Source organism: Nansenia antarctica, assembly GCF_963989245.1.
Source record: "Nansenia antarctica genome assembly, chromosome: 16".
Taxonomy (NCBI): domain Eukaryota; kingdom Metazoa; phylum Chordata; class Actinopteri; order Argentiniformes; family Microstomatidae; genus Nansenia; species Nansenia antarctica.
Window position 1 is genome coordinate 21,186,937 of NC_137686.1, and position 20,140 is coordinate 21,207,076.

At 43.7% G+C, this 20,140-nt stretch overlaps 2 protein-coding genes across 2 annotated transcripts in view; both read right to left on the bottom strand.

Annotated features, from left to right (window-relative positions):
* The window catches only part of LOC308172110 (receptor-type tyrosine-protein phosphatase mu-like), a gene marked incomplete at both ends in the record, with an annotated part of 129,989 nt that extends 117,616 nt beyond the window's left edge, over positions 1-12,373 (bottom strand). Inside the window, one exon of the mRNA XM_080547020.1 lies at positions 12,301-12,373. Coding sequence (XP_080403146.1) covers positions 12,301-12,373 — 73 coding nt within the window. The remainder of the gene's footprint in view (positions 1-12,300) is intronic.
* A 5,462-nt stretch (positions 12,374-17,835) lies between these two features.
* Positions 17,836-18,738, bottom strand: LOC308171434 (uncharacterized protein; the record flags this gene model as incomplete). Its single annotated transcript, XM_080546277.1, has 1 exon — positions 17,836-18,738. The coding sequence occupies one exon, from the start codon at positions 18,736-18,738 to the stop codon at positions 17,836-17,838; it is 903 nt and encodes a 300-aa protein (XP_080402403.1).
* Positions 18,739-20,140: the final 1,402 nt, after the last annotated feature.

A 20,140-nucleotide genomic window follows, 5' to 3' on the forward strand; every position in this document is an offset into this window, starting at 1 on the left:
TGACAGAATTGGAGCAACTCATGCGAAACGTTAATTAAGCTTCGGAATAGGAACGTTCCACCAGTGCAGCCAGAGGCCCGGGCTAGTGTTGAGTCGAACATCTTCACAGGAAGCCCAGATGCCCACCTAATGCACACGTCAAAACCTCCATGTCTTCCCTGTGATTAGGTATCGGTAACATTTAAACACACATCACTGGTGCGCAACCCAAAAAAGTCAGGCATCTCCAGCGTACACGGAAAGGCCAAAACCTACAGAGCTTGACAGACAGGCACATGGGCTGCGGAACACATGATGGAATACAGATAAGGATAACAGCACAAATATAGTGGAGGAAATCAAAGTTGATTTTACAGTGTAAATGTCAGCTCCCTCTGTAAGAGGATAAGCCCCTATGCCCTGCCTCAGTAGTGTGTGTGTGTGCTAGTGTATTAAGTTGAGATAAGGTGTGCACATTCAAAGGTGTGCCTACTTAATCTCTGAAAGAAGTGCCCTTTCACGAGAATGTCAGATGAACTTCCACCTTCGTCAAGCTGCTGAGGATGATTAGCTGGAAATGTCTAAACGTGGCTTCTTTTTTTATCCTGATACGAGATATTAGTCCACTAAGCGCACAAAACAAAGTGACCTCAATGGTGAACCTCATTGTGACAGGGAAATTGCCTCTAATGATTGCCTCTGTAGCAGTGATTGACTTATTAAAATGATTCCTTTCAAGACACTGTCAGATGATCTTTGGAACACTCTCCCATACACAGCAAACTCTGATCAGACTCTACTAGACATCCATTCTAAGGGTAAAATGAAAGGCATCTGTTCATGAATACACTTTGTACTATAGCTAGGAACTGAAACTGTTGTAGAATATGTTCCGGTATCACCACATACTGTACATGTTATCTGGCAAGCCCAGTCTTCCACACAACATTGGGAGGGTGAAGTAGGCTAATGCGGAGGCCGTAGTCTTGTGGGGGATAATGTTGATCGGGGACACACTACAGTACATACTGGCACACTTGGGGGTATGACATTATAAGACTGGCCATCAAAGGAAATGATGTAATTAACCCAGTGAAGATGAATGTGTTTGAATACATTAGCAAGAATTAATAAAACTAATCCTAATCAATCTATTTCAGTCAGGTGCTCCTGGAAAAAATTGGGTGACTTCAGGGAATTCTTCAATTAAAAGTATGACTCTAAAGCTAAGACCTGGTGAAATAAATCTAATTCTACCTTCGTTTCATCTTCAAACCACCATGATGCCGAATCATATTTTTTTGTTGTCATTCAAGGAGCAGCTAATTACAACTCATACATAATCTCTTATGTTAATTTGTGCTTTCTTTGATCTCGCCATGCAGTCAAGGACATCCAGATCATAAACTGGGGCTAGAGTTGTCATACCAGTCAGAATGAGACTAGTGGTGTGGTCTCCTCTCCGTCTCAGGTTACACCTTAACTGCTCCTCGTGAGAAAATCTTCTGCCCCTCAGCACTACGTCTCCTAAAGACACCCGCTTTCCCCTCTACTAGCTGGATTACTCTTCCTGCTACGAATGGAGGTCTGATGATTCACATGCTTAGTATTCAAATGTATTGATTGTAAGTCGCTTTGGATTAAGGCGTCTGCTAAATGCCAAAAATGTAAATGTAAATGTAAATGTCTCTAGATGATGTTTCACTGGCCGTGTTTACTTAGGTGATGTTTGCAATGTTCTCTACACGAATGTTGATGAATAAGTCATTAATCAGGATGTGTGTCAGGAGTTTATCAAAAATGTTGCAATATACACATTTTCATATCATATTAGACATAATCAATTGTTTTTAGACATTTTCATAAGGTCTCACAGGACTGGCCCTGTGATGGTGGAAGCCACTTCTCCGGTGAGTGGACATATGGTCATATGGTGGGTTATGACACTCTCTACAGTGAGCTAAAGGTCCTGTGGTGCATGACACATCTACGCTGTTTGTACAGATGGTCATCAGCCACATGGAGGTAAAACTCATCCTCAAGGGTGCTCCAGTAATCATATGGAAGGGTCAGTCATCATTATCATCAGTTAAACTGCAAAAGGCCCCTACATACTGTATACTGCCATTATTCAAAGTTATCTTATGGGGTACTACGCTCAAGAGTCTAAAGCATTAGACAGGACCTGGGGCAAAAGAGTTTTAGCTTACCCATATGTGACAGCAGCTGGTGAAAGCGGAAACAAGTCGGCAACCGGCTAAATGGACTCAAAATAAATTGAAACTTTGTTGAAAATCAATGACACATTCGTGAGTCAAGCCAAAACATTGCAATGCAATGGATTCGGCGAGTAATCCCCACTACTACCCAGTTAGTGTAGAGTAGTGGGGATGAGTAGCGAGTGTGTCATTGATTTTCAACAACGTTGAAATGTATTTACATTTTTCAGAATAAAAGTCTGAACATTTGGTCGGTTGCCGACTTGTTCCTGCTTTCACCAGCTGCTGTCACATATACAGTACAGCACGACCCTGCCTCCTCCCCCCTCCCCACCACCACCATCAACTCTGACTCCTTGGATGGAGTCCTGGAGCCCTATCTATTCCCGTCCCTCCTGGGGGGTTAAGAGGTCAGGGGTCAGGGGTCACCTTGTGCAGGCGTGGGAGAACCACAGAGAACCTCTGGCAGTTCCGTCCAGTCTATGGTTCTCTGCCAAGATGGCTATGGTTCCTGCTACTCTTCATGGAGGGTGTGCTGCTGTGGTCCAAGTCCCCTACTGACTTCCAAATTTTATAATTTTAATTTTGCCATTTAGCAGACGCTTTTAATCCAAAGCGATTTACAATTACGAATTACAGGGACATTCCCCCTGGAGTAACTGAGGGCTAAGTGCCTTACTCAAGGGCGCACTAGTAGTGGTGTGGTTTCAGGCGGGATTTGAACTCACAACCTTCCGATCACAAGTCCAACTCACTATCCACTAGACCACCACTACCCCGCTTCCATTGTGCCTTGAAGAACTAACTACAACCTACTGTACTATACTGTGCCAACCAATCATGACATTCACTGGAGTTGGGAATAATAGCCCTGGAGTAAAGTTCTGTCCAGCAAATTACATCTTTCAAAGTGATTACCGCAAAAGAAAAATTGCCGAAGCATAATCAACATTTTTTTAATTTTTTTTTTTTAAAGGAAATGCCATTGAGAGGACAAGATAGACCAGTAACAGAGACCGTGGTGGGTGCTTTTAGTGGGGGCTTTGCAATTTCAGGATTCTGTTAGAGAGAGACTTTCTCTGTCCTCGGCAAATGAACATGACTGACCTAATACATTGGGCGATGGGCTGGTCCGGCTGCCCTCTCCTCTGCTGCCATTCTGGTAACTGCCTTTCTCAATCCCTCCCTGCCACCCCTGTGTCACCAATTAGACAGGGCCCAGTTTCATTAAAGCATCAGTTCTGCCGCCCGCCACACGCCCGTGCACTGACACATCCCCTGATAATAAGCCTCAGATGGTCCACCACCTGAATGCAGGGGCACAAACACACACACACACACACACACATACACACACACACACACAAACACATTGCATATACATACACATACACATACACAGCACACTAGCTCACGCACTGCACTGTACAAACGCCTACACACATGCAAAAGCCATACATTCAATCTGTCACCACTTGTTATTTCTTTGTGCATTCATGAGTGTCATTTGTTCCGATAATTATAGAAGGGAAGGATGAATGGGTTATAAGAGACAGGTTGAGGAGAAACAAAAGACAGAGGCAGCACTACACTTGACACAGCTTGTGATGCTCCTATCATACGGCTGCCATAGCAGAAGCCATAAGGCTGTATGCCAATTGACATTTACCCATTGTGATGCTTGAAATATAACATCTGATCTAATACAGTACAGGTTTTACATTATGACCTATTGCTAAATAAGAAAAGGAGATTAGTGAGACACCATGTTGACCAACTCTGCCGGCGGTAGCTATTGGCTGAGCCCACCCGAACGTGTGTCTTGCCCACCCGATAAAAAAAGTAAAAACTAATATAATTCTGAATTGTTGATATTCCAGGGGCGTGTTTGAATGTTTCATGTCATATTTGTATTTACTGTGGGTCCATATACTATGTTTATCAATTTAGCGCTGTCCATAGCCACTGCCGGCCTACCGCTAGCATACCCCCCCCCCACCGCCGTCGTCGGCCTTGCTACCGCTAGCACCCCCATCGGCCCGTCTGCCCCTGCCCACCCACGGTGTTGGTTCTGGCGCCGGGCCTAAACTCTGCCCTGCTCACCCCACCGCTCTACCCAGAGGACATCCGTCCGTTAGTCAGTACGTCTCACCTGTGGTGGCAAATGCAATTCTAATGCTCTGGAGGATCTACAGTCAGGGTGGTGAGGCTAGGGTTCAGCTGTCCCCAGGGACAAGGAAGAGGGTTGGGGGTTCAGGGGGGCTTGCATAGGCACAGGGGCTGTTAGATATTTGTCTCACACAGGATTATTCATCCCTCAGGACCCCGGTCTCTGGTCCCTGCCTGGGTCAGGCTCACCGGGCTACTGCCATCAGGACTTCCACTGTTTGATACCGTTCTCCCTTCGTGTGACTAAATAGGGCTGTGGAGCTGGAGCTGCTTTATGGCTGCCGTCTACTGCCGCAATCCCTTTAGGAATAATGCCTGTTTAGTGCCCGGATAGGGAAATATCCCTCCCCAAGAGCTGAGGGACTAACTCAAAGCCATTGGTAAGGCAGCGACAAAGAAAATGTTTGCATTTTAGTCAAACCATAGTGCTAACAATAATAAGATAAGTAATACGTAAGAATAAGTAAGAATAATGAAAGTAATGAGATTCATCAGGAGGGAAATATATTTAATCAAATGACTGTTGTTTTTGCCATTATAATATCTCATTGTGCTGATATACATTTGTTTTCAATATCATATCTCGCATATTAAGCCTCAGGGTCTCCTAGTTGGGGGACACACTCTGTTGAATGAGGAGGCTGGTGTTAGAAACCATTGGTTGCTGCTGTTCATATACTCCAAATATCATCTTTGTGTGAATTCAGTGAGGAGACCTTGAAATATTAAGCAGAGGGAAATATCAGCGATAGAAACTGGCTTTGCAACAAGCCAGAGATCTTTGACTTGTAACTAAGCTATGTTGTTCTAAGCCATGCTGTGGTTAGAGATAGCCTATAAAGTGATTTAACAAACTTTTGAAGCAGTCTATTCATATTTCAATCTGATGTTGGAGGGCTGGTTGGGGAAAGCCTTTGAAACTATTCACTACTTATGTGTTCCAAAACTGTGTTATTGCCGAAAGTCCTATTGGTGCTAGAGGCCTTATGCAATAATTACTCTCTTTCACCCTGATAGCATGTCTCTAAAGCATAACTTCCAAACCAAATATCCCCTGGCCCTATACTATCATTACGATCAACATGTCAGACGTGTGCTGTTTTTGTTTATTCAAATCTGCATTATGCCCAAAACATGTGTTTTCAACCTGTTTCCGTTAGCAACGCTGAGCCCCGCTCGCAGCTCTAATAACTCCCATGCCCTGTAATTTCTTTAGCGTGTGGCAAACTCTGATTACAGGGTGTGTGTGTGTTAAGCTTCGGAGACGCATCATCTTTTCTAGTTATTGTTTTGTGTTGGCTCTGCCTTTTTACATGAGCCCTGCAGCTGTGTGTGTCTCAATAGCCACACAGATACACTGGGGGTGGGTGGGTGGGTGGTGGGGGGGTGCTTAACACAAAAACACTGATTTAATACAACAGTGCAACAACCAGCACCCTTTGGCTACTGTTTTAATGCATTGTTTGTTGTAGTACTACAATAGCACATCAAACAGGGCCTCGCTTAGGAATTTGAAAGGGCAAAGAACTGTGTTTTGAACTGAAGGTCCAGCAGTTGTCCCCTGAAGAACTTGTGATGAACTTGTATCACGCCAGTCTTCAACAACAGACCACACCAGAGAGACAAACAGTGGGAAAATGATATAGGGTAGTGGTGGTCTAGTGGATAGTGAGTTGGACTTGGGATCGGAAGGTTGTGAGTTCAAATCCCGCCTGAAGCCACACCACTACTAGTGTGCCCTTGGGTAAGGCACTTAGCCCTCAGTTACTCCAGGGGGAATGTCCCTGTAATTCGTAATTGTAAGTCGCTTTGGATAAAAGCGTCTGCTAAATGGCAAAATTATTAAATTTAAATTAATTAATTATATAATTCAAAGGAAAAGAAAAGAAAAAGAAACAGAAGAAGGGCTACACGGTCCTAAGCTAAAAAAAAAAAGTTATTCCAATAAAGAATAATTCCCATCTATTTTCATGGCACAGATCTGGATACACTGAAGCTGCTTTTGGCTAGCTGCATAAAGGGGTCATTCACGCTATCGTCCCCCGTTCTCCTAATGCTGGGAGAGGGAGAAACAGCGCATCCTTTCTCAGGCCGGCCCCCCAATCCTCTTCACCCCCCACCCCCCTCATCCCCACCCCTCTTTCTGAAGGCATGAGCCCGAGGCCCTGACAGCTCTGTGACCACCCTGTACACATGGCGCGTACAGTAATGTCATTAACCCTCCTCTGGGGAATTAGTCACACAGTGGTTTGGGGCTCAGGGGCGATACAATAGAGGATGTTTGAAAAAGAGCCAAACACAGCCGGGGGAGGTCAAAGGGCTGTTTACAGAACAACAGTCTCTTATCAGCCGTATGCTTCCCCGAGGAGTCTGCTCGGCAAACAGATAACAGCCTCCAAATAGGCGAGAGCGTGTGACCGATATGAGAATAATCAGGTACATTCTGCTTTGGGAAGAAGGGGGGGGTGGGGGGGGAGCCAAAACAAACCCATCCACTGTGAGAGTACTGATCATATGCTCGGGGACAGCTTCAAATGCAATGCTCTTCAGGGTTTTTGTTTACAAATGATACGTTTATTAGATGTATGTATCTTATACAGTTCACTCATCTTATATGTCCATATGTCAACCAGCTCATGCAGCAGTGAAATAAAAGCCAAAACTGTACACGTATTTTGCTTCCAGATAACTAATCGGCATGATAACAACCCTTGGTAGAAAATGTCATCAACGTTCCACGTTGGCCTAATTCAACCTCGAGGATTTCTTCATTATTGAACAGTTAATAGTTAAGCTCAGGCTGCTTTCAGACCGAGAGCAAACAGACAGCGAAAAAGCCAATGCAGATAACTCTCCTCTCAAACAGGGCTCTAATGCATTAATGACTGCGTGACGTGGGCTAATGTGAAGGCGACAGATCCAGACTGACAGTAATGGAGAATTTCGCCTGTGGTTATACTCATAGGGCCTGATAGGGAGGGGGAGGGGGGGGGGGGGGGGGGGGGGAGGGGGGGGTGGCCGCACCTGCCTACTGTTCCTGAGCCCCTGACAGAAGCTAAATGAATAGCATGAGACAAGGTGAAACATCAGCAGTCCCACATTGCCACCACCTTACAGTACCCCCAGTTGTGAGATTGGCCCCACGTAGACAGGTCTTTGGCATGAAACAGCTTCTCCTCTAAGTTAGCTGGTATGTTTGTCCTATGAAGTACTGGAGGGACCTTGGATAGCACTATAGTGGGTATGAAATTGAGTCATGTTCATTCAGCCTAAATTATCCTGAGGTGGTATACCTGCCAGTTTAGAAGATGAGGTAAATCTAGACAGACACTTGCTTTGTGCTCCTGATATCTACCTCTTTTTCTACTCCTCCTTTCCTTCCCACCTCCCTCTGTTCATCATTTATATAAATTGAGACCCTTGGAGTCTTCATTAGTGGTACTTTCCTGAGTGCCTGGACCCTCACAGCCACCTACAATGAATGCAAACTTCAGTAAACATGATCCGCCGCATAACAAGTTGTTGTTTTTCTTGCAAGTTGTTTTGTTTTTTTCTGAAATAGTCATGAGATCACAGCGAAATTTGCTTGTGCATAGCCATCTATCTCTCTCCCTCTCCATCTCTCTCTCTGTCTTTCTCCGTTTCTCTCACTCCCCCTCTCTTTCTTTCTCAGTCACCCCCCACCTCTCTCTTCCTCTCTCTCTCTTTCTCTGTTTCTCTCACTCCCCCTCTCTTTCTTTCTCACCCCCCCCACCCCTCTCTCTCTCTCTCCCTCTCCTTCTCTTCATTAGCCAGCCCCTGCACCGGCCTGTGTGCGATTCATTAGCTTTTATCCTCTTCATTTGAAGAAGGAGCTGTGTGTAATTAGAGCATCTCTGTTTGCCCAGTATCCTTCACACAGTCACATCTCAAGGCCAATTACCATTCCGTGGCAACTTGCGGATAACACTGCTTCAAGAACGAACTTCAAACTATTACCGGCTCTCCAGAATGTAAATAAAATCACTTGCAAATCAACAGTTAATGATTGAATGTGGAGTGGTCCTCGGGGGAATGTAATGATGAACTGTACTAGAGAAGTGCCATTGGAACATGTTTGCTTTATCTTTGCTGAAAGTGGATTGGTGCCTCTTGGACATTCTATAACACATTATAGCACAATCATAATACTTAGCTATGCCAACTGTTCTAACCATGTTTTATACCCATTTCGAATTTCACTGACATCAGTGCATCAGTTGACATGAGACGTCATGTCTACTGATTTGAGTTGTGTAGGGTTATGTAGTGTGTAGTGGCATTACGCTGTGCCAGGCCTTCTATTTCCATACACCAACTGCGCCGCTGACAACATCATGTTCAATTTAATGTCAAACTGACACTCAACCGTGTCTGAAGCCATGTCTAAATACATGTCTACAACGCTCACAGTCATAGCTCACAGTGCCTCTCTAGGTCAATAGCTAACTATACGACTGTGACAATCAACTGGGGACACGTACTCTCAAGGGACTCTTCTGTCACGCATCCAAATGATCCATTGGCAGTAACACTAGACTATGGCAGACTATGGCATATGGCATATAATATTATTATAAAATGAGATATATTATTATAGTATAAGTCTGCACAGGTACTCTACATCTATGGGTTTTCACCAACTATGCTAGCTATCGCCATAATACAAATGAGTTTGAAAAGCAAGGAAAAGCACAAGCAAGTCAATGCACAGCAGCGAAATGTAGACATCTCAACTTTCTGCTTTGTACTGTCATCAATCACCGAGGAGTTTTTTCTCTGTTGTTGAAACCATCTAGAAACGTGCATGCATATTTAATTTCATTCTCCAGTGGCTCAAACAAAAAGAAAGCTGCCACCCTTCAAGACACCTTTTTTTCGCAAAGTCTCTATTACTTCTGAGGCGGTTGCAACCAGGAAAAAGAAAAAACATTTTATGAGTGAAAAAAAAAAAAAAAACTAAATTATTGCCAGACTTCAAATGAAGTGCTGTTTATCTTCCCCAGCTAGACAGTATGTTGTTTTACTTCAAGTAACAGCTTGGATGGCAATCAGGATCGGTCAACCAGGACACTATCAGCAGCAGTCACTCTGCAATGATAAAGTATAGCAGCCCTACACCCAGCATTATTCTCAACACACGGCTAACCCCTATCAGAAAACAAGGCAGGTTTTATGGCTGTTGGGGAAGGCGGTAAACATAACAAAACACTCAGCTCCCCTGAATTTAATGTTCCTGGTCAAGAGACAGAGTATAGATATCAGAGGCTAGACGTGCTTGATAAAAAAACAAACGTGTTTATAAAGTATAACACACAAATGTGGCCCAAACAACAACAATGACGAATAGTTTTGTTTTTCTCTTAAGTTTCTGTAATCAAGAAAACCAGCGGGTGTTGAGGGCTCTGGTAACAAAAGCTATACAATTATAGTTTAATTACAACCACTAACATTATGTGCAGGTGTGAGCTATCAAAGGAGTCATACATACACTAGACTAGCCTGCATGACTCTCTGTGAGTCTGGACATCAGGTGGAGTCACTTAGTACTTAAATCAAATTAGACATAACACATCCACAAGTAGCCTACTACTTAGGCTGGGGGAAATTAGGTTACAAAGTAATACGTTGGATAACTTGGAGCTATAGCCTGCTAAAAACCTACCGGCATTCTGGTCACCTCTTTAATCCGATCAGCACTTATTTGAGATTTTCTATTTTAATAGACCTAGATGCTGTCATAATGTTTTGCCTGGCTCTCACATCAAGTCTCTACAAGTCCACCCATGTGTGGCTAATCCATCATCCAGTCACAGAGAGTAAAACAGATCAAATTGATTTCTTCTTGGTTTACATATTTACACACACAGTCATGCAATTAGGACTGCATTTATCGATGGCTTGAGTACCACTGGGGTACCCCGCTTCAATAAATCACTCCTTCATCGAGCTGCCAGCACTCAGCACACAGCAGACAAGACTGATCAGCCTCATGCTAAAAAGGACTGGATCTACTTCAGGCGTTTTGTGAGAGATGTATTAAATCATCCAAATTGCCTTATTTTGTTGACACAATGAGGCAAAGTTGCATTTTTGTAAATATGACTTAATTTAAACCGTGAAGTTTAACCACAGTCAGAGTCAGTAATATAGATGGGCCACTGAATATGAATTCCATCCGAAGAGAGAAGTGGAGAAATTGCATTAGCCTGATTCCTCAAACCCTCAAGCAGTTTTTGATCATCATAGTCTGAGCGGCACATAAAAGTGTACAATGCTGCCCCCAACAGGGTCTCTCAGTAACAGGCTTATGGGTTAAAAATCCATCTAAACCCACAGCAGCACTCAGCCACCCCGGCCCAGGTCCGAGAACATAGCCTAACTGGCTGGCACTCACGGTTCTCCCTCACTTAAGCCATGTACCATGTCAAACCTTAATAGAAATTTAGAAAATCTTCTGAAATTGACAAATTTGGTCAAATTAGCAGTGACAGTAAGCTTGCCTTACTGAAAGCCTTTTAATAATGTGGGCAACATAACCCCTAGGCTCTACTTTACTATTCATGCAGGTATTGATCAGCATGAACATAATGCTCCTATTACACTTAGGAAAATCCATTGTTCAGACCTCTTTTAGGAGTTGAATTAAACCATTTAATGTCCCCTCGGGCAGTATGGACCATGATCAGAGTCAGGCTGGGGGACGTTCATTCATAGTGGACTGTTCTTACTATATATACTGTTTCAGATGTCAGATGTCTATTTTATTTCATTCTATTATTCTATTGTCACTTTACTCTGTTGTTGCTGTTTGTGAGCTGCTGTAACGCCTTCATTTCCCCCTCTGGGATCAATCTACCTATCCATCTATCTATCTATCTATAGTATCTATCTATCTATCTATCTACCTATCTATCTATCTATCTATCTATAGGCTGTTTACTACTTTACATAGCCATTATGTGTCCTCCTTTGAAATAATAACAATTTGACACGTGTCCTTTGCAAAACAATCAACATGAAATGATGTGTTGTTTTCTTTTACTATTGTTGGGGAACCACAATGCATGAATGGCGAATGCACGAATAGACTACATTACAAAATTGCATGCAATTCATAAAGGGACATTCCCATTTTCCCAAATATATACATCTTATTCAGAAGCTCTGTCCTTAACTTTTGTCCAATAGGCCTACCATAATGTCAATTGCACACCTAAGGACAATGACATACCAACACAGATCTTTGAGTGAGCATAATAATGTATGAAGAAAGCAATACGATGGGCAGGTTAGTGACTATAATTATCGTCCAAAAGTTTTCACGAATGGGACGTGAAAGCAGACACTTGTGGGTCATAACGTGGCTACAAGAGCATACTCATTTAATGTATGTATATCCATATTCACTACTAGAGAATGCGAAAAACAGACTCACTGGATGCACATTGCATGCGTGCGCACCCGAACTCTACAACTCTTGTATTTATGCATGGAAAGCAAGTAAAAATCTGCAAACAAGAGCTTCACAGAGTTGACAAAATGTTACTGTACATTACAATCTCCATTCGGTTGGCGAATCAACGTGCCAGCACAACTGACGGAATTAAAGCCTTCACTGACTTTTGCAAGGGAATCCTTTCAGGTTAATCACATTACAACTTATTAAGAGAGGTTAGGCGCAAGCAGCACTGTTGTCTATCTGAAACTGTTGTGGCAATAAATGTAGCAAACAAACAACAAAGTCAGACGTTGTTGTACAATCAAAGTGCACCTGATCACACATCGTAGCGCGCGGTAACGCACAGTTGATTCCGTTAGGTGAGTTGGAAACTCGTGTATGACCACTGTGCAACAATAGGTCTGACATGATAAAATTACACGCACGGTGAATTAATTTGGAGGACAGTCTTACCTTTATAAAGCTCCCCTTGAACTGACACCAGCAAGCTTATCGCAGCCAAGAGACAGTTTATAACTTTATCCATGTCCAGGCTGTGCCCGTTATGTCAACCCCAGCCGTGGGGTTAACAGTTAACTGAAAAATAACTCTTCTCTTCTTCTGTTGCAAGTTGAATTATTACAACTGGACTTTAACAGATATGCATGCATATATCTAAATAGTTTTGTCCCCTCCTTTCCGTCGTGGCTCTTGGTGTGTGCGTATTAACGCTGCTCCCGTTCCGACTTGCAGACTTCCAGAGGAGGATTCTCTCTCCACTCCTGACATACGCGGAGATTGAGTGGTACTGTACACGTACGCGAGCTCTCACTCCCTGCTCTCCCCGGTAGAGGGGGTATTGGAGCACTGACTGTGCTGGCATGGCACGCGCCAAGGCAGAAGAGTTCACTGGAACTGATGGTGTCCCCTCCTACTTCACTGGAGGTGTTAACTGGAGCCAGGAACAGTGCAATTTGGCATTTCGTGACATTAGAATCATAAGGTTCTATCTCCATTTTTGTCAAAATTTAGTTTTTTTTTACATAATCTGATCCATTAGGTGTTTATTAATGCCTGTGTGGTGTTATTTTTTAAAATGTTGACATTTTTGAGTTAGTAATTCATAAAATACAAAGGTTCCATCTCACAAAACATAATGGAATGTAAAAACGTTGACGCTCAATATCTCTGAACTGCCCTAAACGGAGATAGAACCTTATCATTCTAAGCTCACGATTTGTCTCTCCACTTATTGTATCGTAGTCTTTCCCTGTATCCCTGTATGTCAATTCAAGCAATTGCTTAATTGAGCAATCTATCTGTAGTCTACCTGCCTGTCTACCTGCCTGCCTGCCTGCCTGTCTGTCTGTCTGTCTGTCTGTCTGTCTGTCTGTCTGTCTGTCTCGCTCTATCTATTTATCTAATCAATCTCTCAAGATTGCCACCACTTGCCACCATATGCCCTGAAGGTATTTTCCTGGACTGAGAGTTCCAGAGTTTTGTCTCTGATCTCATTATTATCTCCTTTTCCTTCAATTAGATCATGTTCTTTACTTTAGCGTTGTCCTAATGGAACCCCCCATATTCACTGCAAGCCTTCCTGAGCTCTCCTTGCCTGTCCTCACTGGTAGGATGCATGCATTGATCCCCTTGAAGGAGAGCTCAGGGTGACATCTGCAACACAGGGAGCTCATTATTGGACATGGTAAAGTAGGGCTCGGTCACAGCACAGATACCTGGTTTGACATGCGGTCATTGTTCCCTCTGTAGAATCATTGTTCTGGTTCTTTTTCTTTGATCATGTGTGACATTCTTTTGTGTGTGTGAAATCAGTCAATCTTAGCTAACATTAACCACATTGGGCTGTATTTTCCGCAAGAACGATCTAGAAAACAGTGCTGGATCAATATCAGTGCCTTATTATCATTGCATAAATAAAACCACATGGCATTTCCCATGTAGCAGCAGTTTTCATCCCTAATTGAAATGCATCGAGATTGACACAGGTCTACTTTTAGCTTTAAAATGACCCTTCTTGTCAAGGATGAGGCTTCAGGTTGTTTTTTGTGCTTTATGTTATGCACACACACACACACACACACACACACACACACACACACACACACACACACACACACACACACAAACAATGGTGATGCAACTCTATTGCTGTGCAACCACACGTCCTCCTGGTATTTAGGCATTGTTTCAGACATACTGTGTGGGCCGCCAGGAATGCCTCCTCCTCTGCCAATAGGTGTCCTGGGAAATTGAGACATTTTGACACCCTTTAATTGGATGGCCGATGTGGTTGTCAGTAAAAGATAGCAGTACAGATATAACAATATCATAAATGTGCAGCTTTGCAAAGAAGAGATGAGGAGAACAGTGGGGATCTGATTGTGTGAATCACTTGATGAGATGCTCACCACATTGGTTCTCTGGTTGGCTGTGATGAGATTGTAAACACGCAACAGGGACCATGTAGATAGCAGGCCCTAAATTATGCTGGGTTGTTTTTCTTTTGCTAGATAACCTTTTGGGAGCTTGATTGTGCATGATTGTCGAAGCAAGAGGCACAAATGAAACCCATTCCATTTCTTTGATTGGCACAAACAGTGAGGCAAATTTGATACAGGAGGACAAGATTGAAAAATAGCAGTTGACAACATAGTAGACAAAATATAGTGGATATATGACTTATTGTTTATGTGATTCAGTTGGGTTCTTGTTAACTAAATTTACATCCCAGATTAAAGACTACTGATAATTAAACGGAGGCCCCTAGTACTGAAATTGATATTTGCATAATAAGAAAAGATCATCTTGCTTGCAAATCTTTCTACATGATATTTTCGCCTCAAACAACACAAATCCATGTAAAAAAAAGAGAGGAAATTACATGGTATGGTAATTGGCATAAGTAGTCGTTGCACACTGTTTGTCAATAAGTGCCAGTCATCTGAAGCAGTAGGCTACACTATGCCTCAGCATGAGAGAATACAGGACTCCTTTCTCCAAATGTAGAGTTATTAAAAGGCTCCTTGTGTGGTTTCCAGACAACAGTGATTTTGTCATTGCATTCCTTTGTGATCATCCTGCGCTTTGATTGTAGAAAGGCCAATATGGGATTGATTAGTCTTTATTTTTTTCATTATGGAAAGTTGCAGTCAGTCATTCTTTTGTCTTTTGTTTATGATTGCAAAATAATATTTGCTGATTGGGCGATACAGTATCACGTGCGCTCATTCTCCTAAGAATAGGCCTATATGCCTTTGGTATATTGATTTATGTTGTGGTATAGTGTCTATCACAGCAAAGCTATCTGATCAATACTTTACTGTAAGATATACATTTTCTCATAACTATAACACATGCATAGAATCCCCTTGTGCCCAGTGCCCACATATATTTGTATATGAAATGCATATCCCTAGTGTACTGGTCTCCAACATTTGAGTGAACAACATTCATTGCAATCAAGTTGATTGCCTGTCGGAGAAGTATCATTTTAATTATGTGTCATGGGCTAATGTGTTTTATCTTGACTCTCCACAAAAGGTCTCAGTGCATTACTTAATTGGTCCAAAACATTATGTTGACGTTTTGACGTTAGGTACTTTTAATTTACCAGTAGTATTGACCCTAACTTGTATATAATTGTTAAAGGGATGTTTTTGCTGAGTAGCCAAACTATATGCCCTTTCAGAGTTGTCCATGTGGCCCAAGTAGATAGAGAGAAATAGTATACAGTACAAGCACCAGGAGAGGCTGGTCGAGGCAGAAATCAGAGAATGGGTACATTGTGATGCAGGGGATGGAATGAGGAATGGTATCAAACAAGTACCATTCCTTATCCCATTCCAGACATTACAATGAGCCCTTCGTCCTATTTCTACATGCTCAAATGCCCATCCCTCCTCTACCATACCATATGGACAGAGTCACTGATTCAATTTAAATGCAGGTCCACAGATTAAATGTACAGACACAAAACATAAACTTTGAAAACCAAATGCCATCTTTATACAGGTTATGTTTGACCAAGTCTTATGATAAGTCTTAAGGGCATAGAGGATTTCATTTAGGTTCCTTCATTTTTCATTCCACACTTCACGTACTGCAAAATATTTGAGTCTGAAGAGGTTCGTTTATCATGAATGTGTGTGTGTATCAGTGTGTGATGAGTGTGTGTGTGTGTGTGTGTGTGTGTGTGTGTGTGTGTGTGTGTGTGTGTGTGTGTGTGTGCGTGTGTGTGCGTGCGTGTGTGTGTGTGTGTGTGTGTGTGTGTGTGTGTGTGTGTGTGTGTGTGTGTGTGGGTGTGTGTGTGTGAGTGTGCGCGCGTCCGTCTGTGCGTGAGCATCCGTGCGAGAGAGAGAGAGAGCGAGAGGGAGAGAGAGAGGGAGCGTCCCTGAGCAGTATACTATTTAGTGTAATGACAGAAGGTTGCCAACAGAGGTCGTTTTTGTGCCTCCCTCATTAGATTTGTTCAGCTGTAGGCCAAAGTGTAGGCCTACAGGTGTGTTGCACACATGCATAATTCTAGAGACATGACATGATTATGAAATACATATAACCTAATAGTTATCTCGTTCATCAGACACTTGCCCAGTGCTAAATCAACAGCACAAAGCATTTTCACTGGCATGGGGATCCTCTTGGGACAGATCAAGTCACTGATAAATGCTCATGGGTTCATGTTGTCCAAGGGGTTATTGCTAGGTCAATAGCCAAAATATTGTAAAACATTGATTTATAAAAGTTAAACTGTTAAAGTAAAGTATTGCCATTTATAGCAACAACCCGCCCTGTGAACAACGAGTTATGGGGTCAAACAGATTGGTTGAGTAAGCCAATTAGAAGCTGGGGATTGTACAGTACTGTAGCGTTTAGGGATGGTCACAGATAGGAGATAGGTTGTTGTTGAATGCTGATCATTCAACGAAAGTCTGATTGATTAACACAGATATCGTTGCAGCTGTTTGAAGGGCCGAAGTGGAAACCAATATGACGGCAATAGACACGACTGGAATGCCTCCATAACACTATCTTGTTTACGACTGACTCCTCCTGTCTTGAACTGAAGTGAACCAGGATCAGAAGGCTCGCGCAAATGAAATACAACTGTCTCCCTTCATCAGAATGTAAATAAAACAGGTCAAGATCAAATTCCTTGATCTGAAATAAGCTCCATTATGTAATATTGATAGGGCAATGACACCAAATATGCCTTGTTAAACTGACCAATTTCTCTCTCTTTTTTGCTTTCAGATCGATGTTGGGAGTAGTACAATGTAAAATCCAACTTTTTCCCCAAAATTGAACACTTTTATTTGATGAAAAACGCCCATAGAATGTCAGAAACAAGGTGAAGAAAATCCCTATCTGAATACTCTGTGATAACGTGTGAATTTGGACAGAGCAAAGTAAGATTCCATTGTTCCTATTGAATCAGATGTGTTATAATGACTAGCTATCTTCAGAGACACTGCATGCGACTGATTACTTGATTTGATGGAGAGGAACATTTAATCAGAGACCCGGTTTGCCACCACTATCATTTCCACTGCCTGCCCGCCTCCACTGCCTGTGCAGACCTGATGATCCTTATGACCTGGTTAGAAAATGGGGTGGGGGAGGGGGTTCTGTACGGTAATTGAACTTGGCCCATACCTGTGTTTCTTCACTTACCGCAGGGGGCAGGGCCAGGCAAGGTCAAGGCTCGACAGGAATTAATCAGCTTGTCCACAATAGGAATTGTGAATGTTTGTCTAACAAAATCATACAATAATATAATCATATCATCTTAAATGTTTATTTCTCACATGAACAATGTTTGACAGTACAAAAGAGTCCTTGTGTGATACAAATTAAATAATCTTCTCAGTTAGTCCCATGGCAACAATTACTTTTTCAGCTTGAATCTGCTCATAGTAAACCTACACACACACACACACACACACACACACACACACACACACAAACACACACTCTGAACACTTGGGTCCCTCACGCAGGCCTGAGGTAGTTATAAAGGGAGCTTAGTCCTCCCTGCAGCACCTCCTGAATAGGCTTTAGCAAAGGGTTATGGACAATGTGCAGGCCCTTATCTAACGGATGACAGGCCAGCTTCCCTAACCTGCTCAGCAGGTACATCTCCACCGGCACACTCTGCAGGTCGTTAAAGTCCACGTTCAACAGCTCCAGCGACTCCAGGAAACACAGGGTCTTGGGCAGAGCGTGGATGGAGTTCCCCTCCACGATGAGGATCTTGAGGTTGACCAGGTCCTGGATCTGGTCGGCGATGTTCTCCAGGCGGTTGCAGGCCAGGTGCAGGAAGACCAGGCCCTTCATCGCGTAGACGCAGGTGGGGATGTGGGCCATGCGGTTGTAGCTGAGGTTGAGCTTGGTCAGGTTGCGCATGCCCCCCAGGCTGCACGGGAGGCCCGTGATCTGGTTGTTGGCCAGGCTGAGCACCTCCAGCCGGGTGCAGGAGCCCAGCTCTTCGGGCACCTCGCTCAGGCGGTTGCGGTAGGCGAACAGGACGCGGAGCTTCTTCAGCAGGCCGATCTCGGGAGGCAGGCTGGACAGGTTGTTCCCCCACAGGTTGAGGACCACCAGGTTGTCCAGGGCGCCCAGGGCCGGCGGTATGACACACAGGCAGTTTAAGGACAGGTTCAGCTTCTCTAGCTCTCTGAGCTCCCACAGTTCGGCGGGCGTCTCGTCCATCCCGCGCATGGACATGCTGAGGGTGCTGTAGCCGAAGTGCGTGGTGGCGTGCTTGCGGATCCTCTCGGCCGCGGAGGACAGGCTGGGGTGGTCCTCTCTACCGGCGCTCCTTCTCCCCTGGCCCGGCACACTCACCTGACTCAGCTCTTCTCTGGAGAAGCTCCTGGACTGCTTGCCCCCCATGGTCCTCTATATCCCAGAGGGCTACAGTAGACCTCCAGTACTACTGTCGGTGTCCTCTCCTAAAACAGCGTCAGGGGAAGTTAGGCTCAGTTGCCAACTCTGGTAGCATGGAGAGGTTCGGTAACGGTAATGACTGTTGAGTTTCCCGGGGTGAAATAGAACAAGTCCTTCTAGCCACCGAGAGCATGGTCAGTATCTGTGAAGTATCAGGTATTGTTGTTGTTGTTGTTGTTCCTGTTCTTGTTGTTGTTGTCACAATGCTTTCTCTTCTGATGTTTGGAAAAGGTAATAATCCTATGTGTGTGGTTCTGTGTTTCGCAGAGCTGTGCTGAAGTCCAGTGAAGCGATCTCAATGGGGAACGCAGCCCGTGACTCTCAGACCAACTGCCTGTCTTACTGAGTTTCATCTCCCAGCTGGCCCTGTCACTTCACAGGACACCAGCCAGAGACGCCCCCTGAACGGAGCCAGGGCTGGGGGGGTACTATGGCAGCTCGATCAATTGGCGTCACAGCCATGATCTCATTGCCGCATGCACGTGTACGTACATACATACACACACACACACACACACACATACATACATACATACACACACACACACACACACACATACACACACACACAAACACACACACATACACACAGAAAAATATGTCCTTTGTAAACGTATTGGTACAGGGATTTTTGTACATACATTACTAACAAACACATTTCTGAATCTATTGATTGTCCACAGTGTGTGTGTGTGTGTGTGTGTGTGTGTGTGTGTGTGTGTGTGTGTGTGTCCGTGGTTTCTTTTGTCTCTCAACTTAAATTTAGCACCAAGCTGCCAGCTATGAAAACATTGAATCAGGTCTCAAAAAAGCAACAGCTCTGAGAGGCATTAGTGATACTGTTAGGCAGAGACATGTGCTGGCTTTGACTCAAGCACAACAGGGCATGGAACATATCCAAGGGTGTTTTTTATGGTGCTCGCCCACGCCAGAGCACCCCTCATAATATCTCCATTGAATTATTGTGTCACTAATAGTATGATATAATTTGTATGGCATTGTGTCAGATAATCATCAACAACTTATATAAGGGAGCTTCACTGCCACCACATGTACAGTAGGCTACAGTATGTTAATAATGTTTGGACTTGTTAATGATGGGAAGTCTGTAAAAGTCAGACCTTTGGACTTGGGCCATCTTCCTTGACAGTCTTCCTTAGACTGGCCGTGATTTAGAGGAGTATCTTAAGTCACTCGTCATTCCCAGCAGAGTGAATGAACCAACGGGCCTGGCACTGACCCCTAATAACCCACGCTTCACACCGCCAATGGCTCTGCTTAAGAAAACGGTGAGATCATCAGAACATATGAATGGGTTCAACCTGTATGACCGTTGAGTTGATACCTG